General features: G+C 42.4%; 1 protein-coding gene across 1 annotated transcript; it reads right to left on the bottom strand.

Moving 5' to 3' along the window:
- Positions 1–1,970: 1,970 nt before the first annotated feature.
- On the bottom strand, positions 1,971–7,634 carry SRSF6 (serine and arginine rich splicing factor 6). The gene is made up of 6 exons (NM_001035272.2): positions 7,389–7,634; positions 7,013–7,161; positions 5,596–5,720; positions 5,242–5,450; positions 4,885–4,968; positions 1,971–4,781 (listed from the first exon to the last, which is right to left on the bottom strand). Exons 1-6 carry the CDS (start codon positions 7,493–7,495, stop codon positions 4,418–4,420), a joined length of 1,038 nt encoding a protein of 345 aa, NP_001030349.2. The 5' UTR covers positions 7,496–7,634; the 3' UTR covers positions 1,971–4,417.
- Positions 7,635–7,658: the final 24 nt, after the last annotated feature.

Genomic DNA, 7,658 nt, shown 5'->3' with positions numbered 1-7,658 from the left:
ACTATAGTGCAAATTTTCCTTAAGTTTGAAACTTTGTCGAAACAACTGTAAAAGCAGCCTGCTCATTCAGGCTTCTTCTGTGCTTTTTCACTAAGAGGAACTGAATATCTGAAATAGGCTTAAAAAAAACCCCAACACTTTAGGGCTGTTAGGAACTGAAGCAGGATTTAAATCCTGCCTGTTAACAAATTCCCTTACAAATACAATAATTTCCACAGTAATGATCTCAAAATAGTAATCCTGACTTCCTTCAAGGGGTCAAGGATGGAATTTACTGTTTATTACCTGTTTGTATTCACTTTCTGATTTCTGAACCCTATTCACTTTAAGTTAATCACTTTACTAATTACTACACTGGGGCCCATGTGTGAAGTTGTTTTAAAACAGGCAAATCTAAGCAAGCTACTTAGGATCTAGAAGACTAACTACAAAACACAACTGCACCTACTCTCCCTTTCAATTAATGGAAGCATACATGGCTTTAGGGACACAAAGTTCAAGATGTGGTTGCTGCTTCAAAAAGCTCAAAATTTAGAGAATCCCCAGGCAGTTCAGTGGTTAGGACTCCATACTTTTAGTGCCAAGGGTTTGGGTTTTATCCCTGGCTGGGGAACTGAGATCCTCAAGCTGTACAGCTTTACCAAAAAAGAAAAACTGTAGTGTAAACTGGTAATTACTAAGTGCTAAAATGTTTTTTAAGAGCTCTAAAATACATTTTTTATGGACTGTTGGTTATATAAACCAAAAAATTACTTCCTTAAAAAAGTTGGTATTGAAAAAAATCCATTCCATGATAGTGCACCATTTAGAGTGGCAGATCTCTGTACTACTCTTAAGTGAGCTGCAGAACACACTCATGGTATGAATTGCTTATTGATGCACATAGGCATTACCAATGGATTAGCCTGGGTAAATACAGTGTGTTAGAAGCAGCTACCTTAGTGCATGCATGCTAAGTGGCTTCTGTTGTGTCTGACTTTGTGATCCTACAGTCTGTAGCCCGCCAGGCTCCTCTGTTCAAGGGATTCTCCAGGCAAAAATACTGGAGTGGATAGCCATGCCCTACTCCAGGGGATCTTCCTGACCCAGAGATCAAACCCTTGTCTCTCATGTCTCCTGCATTGACAGGCAGGCTCTTTACCACTTGCGCCACTTGGAAGGCTACCTTAGAAGTGGACGCTGAAAGAGAGATACTTTACGGAACATTCCATTTTCGCAAGACTAAAATTGCATATAACCACAAAAACTGAACTGAGAAAACATTTTCTGAAAGCAAGATAAATAAAAGTGAAATTAGGTTGAGGATTTGGGAAAAGATGATCGAGTTTCCTAGTTTATCTGGGTAATGATCACAGAAAATGTTCAAACTGCTACAAGATAAATGGAGTTAAATTTTGTGTGAAATCTAAAGACTTAGTTGAATACAAAAGACTTTATTGTATAACAGCAATCATTATGGTGTTAATCAAAGTATTTTTCATGTATTAAACTTTCATCTTCACAACCCACGAGGGGTTATCCCTACCACCGTGGATGACACCAAAGCATGACGGTTAACAGCTTGCCCCAGATATGATGATGATGATCAAAGTCGCTCAGTCGTGTCCAACTCTTTGTGACCTCATGGACTATGCAATCCATGGACTTCTCCAGGCCTGAATACTGGAGTGGGTAGCCCTTCCCTTCTCCAGGGGATCTTCCCAACCCAGGGATCGAACCCAGGTCTCCTGCATTGCAGGCGGATTCTCTTTACCAGCTGAACCGTAAGGGAAGCCCACGATAAACCATCTATTAATATTATGTTGGTCCTAACCTCTTGTTTCTGAGAAGCGGAGAAGTCCTTTCCTCATATTCAAGTGAGGAAATAAACAAACCTGATAATGGCAACTCCGATTCAAAAAAACCAAATATCAGATATTTGCCAAATATTTGATACTAAGTGGGAATACACAATAAACTCAAATCAAACCTTTCCCTCAGTGAACATTTTATTGAGGCAATAAAGCACAAAATAGGTTAACAAAGTGGGAGAAAGAAGATACCAAGAGAAAAGATGGTAACAACACAGGAGTGGAACGTCAAGTCACAGGGCAGGAAAGACTCGAACTGGCCATAAAGGCACTAAGGCATGTTAACACACTATCAGGTAAAAGAAAGGGGGATCCAGATTATCACACTTCTATTCTGCTCTCTACCAGTTTAACACTCCCATCTAGCCACAGATAAAGATGTGGCAAGTTGCAGACTCAGATTCTACTTAAGTTAGCAAGGAACTAAACATTTTATTGGTCAACTCTAAGTGGGCCAGTGTTTATATATAAGCAGTGGTCTGGCATGTCCAGTGATGGGGGTCCACAGGAACAGGAACTCGAGTTTTAATAAACTGGTCTTGCTATTAAATTCTTATGGGTGTAGGCATTCACCTATACAATTACCCACCTGCGGGGGTGGCAGCTGACAAGGGTAGACAAACCTGCCTTTACCATGTGATGTCCTAACATAAGAAAGCCCAGTTGAAGGATGCTGCATACTTTTAGAAAGTCAAATTGTATATTGTAGTATTCCCCCCTCCTTTACTTTAAAAGGCTGTGGTTTTAAAAGCTTTTGTTCTTTCCCTGAAAACAAGAGAACTTTGGTCAAAGCCAATTCTTAAAAGTAACTTGTCCTTAAATAGATTTTGAAAGGCAGTGCAGACTTGCCTCTTTATGCAACAGTCACAACTTTTGTTTTTTCAAACAGGCAAAACAATGAACTATAATTACAGATACCAGTTTTTTCTCTCAAAATCCAAGGTCTATATGGGAAAACAAAAACAAACCGTATTTCTTATGAATATCTTAAAAAACCTCAAAAGCATTGAAGAAAATAAGGTCGTCAAAGAAGCATCAACCTTTTGGGGCACTATGTTCCTAAGATTAGACTCTTTAGGATTTCATAACAGGAAGCCCAGAAATTTCTCAAAATGGCGGTATCCATCACACCCTACCCTAACACTACCCAGCCCTTGACATCTTATACACTGACAGCTCCCAAAAAGATATTAAAGCTGAGCCAAACAACCTACAGCCTGTTTTCAGACTAAGACTAATGAATGGTTTTTAAAATGAAATTACCTTAACGAACCTAACAGAGAGATATAAGGTAATTCATTTCTCAAACTGCAATTTCAACTAACTAGGCTTACAGACATAAGGACTAATTGTAACCCAGTAACTCCTACAAATTTGCTGATTATAATTTGGTTTCCACAGAATTTATTACACTTTATGATGAAGTACTATGGTTTAACCCATTTAAGTTTTTTCCAAGCCAACCACATGAAGTTCATAAGGATGATCTAACCAATTATCACAGAACCCCGCTAACTACAAAAGGATGACTGTTAGGTAGAATTTTGCTTTAAATGGTAACTGCTTTACCAAATGATCTGTTAAGTGCCTGTTAATATTAAGGATTTTCCAGTAGAAAACACAGTTATTTGCTTTTCCATTTTGAATAACATACTAAATTTCTGATCAAAGAAAGGTTACTTCTATTTTTACATAACAAACAGTAAAGATCAAGGAACCTTACTCTTACAAAACACTAATTACAACTATCACTTTCAGAAAGTGGGATTACCAGGCTAGATGAGATCCCAAGTATTAGAACTACTTTTTTGAGTTCAACCAATTTAAGTTTAAAAAACATTTTAAAAAGCTATTAACTTAGGCAACTGTTTAACAGGTCCACTACAAAATCTTTTATTTTTAACTTAAACCTGTTTAAGGGGCCAAAATGACTTTGGCAAATTTGATTAACAGCACAAATTAACGTATCCAAACTTATTGCATCTGAGACTTGCCTTGTTTTACACTTAAGTAGAATTTACATTGTTTCCACAGATAGATTATCAGTATCTCAAGGAATTTAAGAGTGACCTATTCAAGTAAGGCAATCATCTTGGTAGCAAACTTTTATTGAAATCTTACATAACTCAAGCTTTATAAAAAGCCAACATAATTGAAAATTGGGTTCTCCCTCTAAAGCCTTAAGTATTCAAAGCCTGAAAAGGTTAATTTAAAATTAAGCAAACAAATATAACAATAACAAAACCCCTCCAGCAGATCCTGCTGAAATACTTAAAAAAAAAAAAAAAATCTAAATGAGCTTAATCTTTACAAAAGTTATTTTAGCTCAAAAGCTATAAAATCAAAGTTATCTTAATTCTACAAACAAGGGAGAGGATCTTTGACTTCATGCCATTTCTTTAGAACCTCATCTTTTTCATCAAATTTGGCTACAAATCCAATTTCTGTGTGCCCATTTTGGGAGGTTTCTTCTTGCAGAAGAGGTCAAGTAGAAACATGAAAGAGTAACTGACTAAGCAAGTAGGAAAGTGTTCCGTAATAGTGTGCAAAGAGTGGAGAGTTCTGGGTTAATCTCTGGAACTCGATCTGGATCGTGACCTTGACTTTGAACGAGATCTAGAATGGGATCTTGAAGCTCTTTTTGGTGGAGGGGACACGGAACGGGCCTTTGAGGGTGGAGCAGGTAGGGGCGAATCGGAACGGGACTGGCTCCTCGATCTAGATTTGGACTTTATATCACCTTTTCCATTTTCTTTGGGGGAACGAGATCGAGAACGAGACCTGCTTCGAGATTTCTCATACTCATCCTTCGATCTGCTCCGAGAGCGCGAACGGGAGCCCCGATCAGACTTGGGTTTAGATTTGCTTTTTGATCTAGATTTCCTGCCTTTGGAACGAGACCGTGATCGACCTTTGCTCCGAGACCTGGATCTAGACAAGAAAAGCCAGATTTTTTGTCAGTACCTTGGCAGAACACACAAGCACTCTATAGACAAAGTAAGTTATTCAGAAAAACACTCAAGAACCCACTTACCGGGAGCGACTTTTTGAGATACTTCGAGATCTACTGCGGCTGCTCCTACGACTTCTACTTCGTGACCTTCTTCTAGATCGTGACCTATAATAAGAAATGTGGTAATGAATTTTCATCTCAAGACACCTCAACACAAATGAACAATTTATACAGACAAGCCAACAGTAAAACTCCTTAATTGCTCACTACAAATTAAATCTAGTATCAAAATATTTTAAAAAGAACCCAACAATGCCAATAACAAAAGAAACTAAAAATTGACCTAATTTCAATTCAGCAGTAATTGAAATACTGCTGCTTGAATTTTCTTTTGTTTGTAGCAAATACTGTCTCCCCCAATACCCTTCAATACATTACCTAGATCTGCTTCCAGAATAAGACCGCCTATGGCTTGTTCGTGGCTTATCTTCAATGAGTCTAATATTTCTCCCATTGATTTCTGTACCATCCAGTTTATCCAAAGCACGCTTCATGTCAGAGTAGGAGCGAAACTCAATGACACCTTCATTTGTGCGTTCTTTGTGAGCATCTGCATAGGTTACTTCACCTGCTTGTCTCATGAAATCCTAGAAGAGCAATATGACTGGTCATTCCCAGAAATCTAAACAAAAAAGATTTGCTGTATTTGATTCTCAGATATAAAAGAATACAAAAACTTACCTTTTAAACGTTAAGTCAAATCTTTTTTATCCCAAATTATATAGCACTTACCTTTAAATCTTGCCAACTGCAACGACTAGAAAGATTTTCTACAATAAGTCTGAATTCTGTGCGTACAGGTGGTCCATATTTGTCTCTGCCAGAGGTTCTCCGACTGCTGTATCCACCTCCACCACCTTTATCATGTGAAGAGAACAATTAGATGCTTTGCAATGATAGGCATGCATAATGTTTTTGAAAGTTAGTACAAACATAACAACTTTATTTACTGGAGTAGGACTTTGCTATTATACTGCTAAACCTTCGATACAGTTATGATTTGCCATAAATTAAATTAAGGGCAAGTCAAAACAGACTAAAACCAACTAAACTTCTCCTACATTCTGTTAGAGAGTGACTGCTCCTTTATTCAATTTACCTCGCTAAGTTTTATTTTACAGAACATTGTAAAATATAAAACTTAACTGATTACATGCATTTCTACATTTTACAAAAATGTTTACTAGTTACACTAAGTACTTACATCACAGTGTGAGGTTTTTGGTGGTGGTTTGGCCACAAAACACGCAAGGTAACAGTCACCTAGTTCAGATTAACCAGTTTTGTCTAACCCTTGGAATCCTCACCATCACCCTGCGTCTAATGGCAAAAGGCTGCTGTCGTCATGGCTTCCGGTAAGGTCAGCCAAAGGGTCATAGGGCAAGGGTCACACAATGTATGGAAAAGCCAAGGCCAATCAGGAAAGGCAGTCATCTTAGCCTCAGTGGACACAGCCTCAGCCCCATTGGTCACTTTCAAATTGAAACATCAAGGACTTGTTAAAAAGTTTGAATTCAACATGCAACAATTTCAACATCAAACATTTAACATAACCAACCCCCTCCCACCTCCTCCCAATAACATGCCCCAACTAGTGCATATACAGCATAAAGCTCATTTAGATCTCCTTTGTGGTGTAAAACCACATTTATAAATATATTTTCTTTGGCCCCCGTCAATTTTCGTAAAGCTAAAACCTACGCTTAAAACCCCACCTCATTCCCCGCCCCGCCCCCACCTCCACCCCAACCAGTCCCAAACTTCTACGCTAAGTCATTCACATTTCTAGCTAATGCACTGACAGGCAAGTTGAGGGGATACAACAAATACAGCCACCCCTCACTTCCTCCGTAGTTAGAGCCCACGACAGTGCTGACAGGGGCCCAACAAGTCACTCCCTCCCGACTTGGCAATCCCCGCCCCCAAACACCCAAACCCTGCCTAGGCAAAACCCACCACCCAGTCCCCGCGCTCCGGCGTCCCGTGTCTTCCCCGGGCAGGTGTGAAGGCAGCGAGCCCCGGGAGCACCCGAGTCAAACGGCCGCGGCCACCTCGCCTGCCCGGCTGGGAGGCTCCACCCCGCCCCGCCTAAGCCTGCGCCCACCCCCCGGGGTCCCAAGGACGCGGAGCGCGCGGGGGTGGAACTCACTGCGGCTTCCGTAGCTGTAGCCGTCGCGATCCCGGCGCGGGCCGCGGGCGTGCTCCACGATCACGCGCTCGCCACACAGCTCCTTGCCGTTCAGCTCGTAAACGGCGTCGTCGGCGTCGCGGGAGTCCTCGAACTCCACGAAGCCGTACCTGGGGGGCGGTGCGAGGGCCGGAGGCCGGCGGGCGTCGTTAGGCCGAGGGCGCGCACGCGCGCGCGACCCCCCGTCCCCGCGCGCGCCCGCGGCTCCGCGCCGCCGCCATCTTGGCGGCCCTGCCACGCGGCGCCGCGGCCTTGACCGTCTTCTCCCTCAGACGGGCCCTGCCGCCGCAGGCCCGGGGCGCTGCGAGCGGACGCGGGCTCCCGGGGTCCGACTCACCCATTTTTAAGATCTATTTCGAGAAGGCGGCCATAGCCACTGAAAAAGCGCTGGATGTCCTTCTCCCGGACGTTGTAGCTCAAGCGTCCTATGTAGACGCGCGGCATGTCCGCAGCGGGCAAGGGGCCCGAGGGCTGGCGGTCGAACGGCGGACCGCACGGCAGTAGCCGCGGTGCGGGTGCGGTGACGGCGAGAGCCCGGACACGCACCTCACACCACAGCGGCGGCCGAGTCCAGCCACACAATGGTGTGCGCGCGCCTGTGCTACGC

The sequence above is a fragment of the Bos taurus genome, chromosome 13, assembly GCF_002263795.3.
Source record: "Bos taurus isolate L1 Dominette 01449 registration number 42190680 breed Hereford chromosome 13, ARS-UCD2.0, whole genome shotgun sequence".
Taxonomy (NCBI): domain Eukaryota; kingdom Metazoa; phylum Chordata; class Mammalia; order Artiodactyla; family Bovidae; genus Bos; species Bos taurus.
The sequence above is the reverse complement of the archived record's forward strand: the minus strand, read 5'-3'. Positions and strand labels throughout refer to the sequence as shown.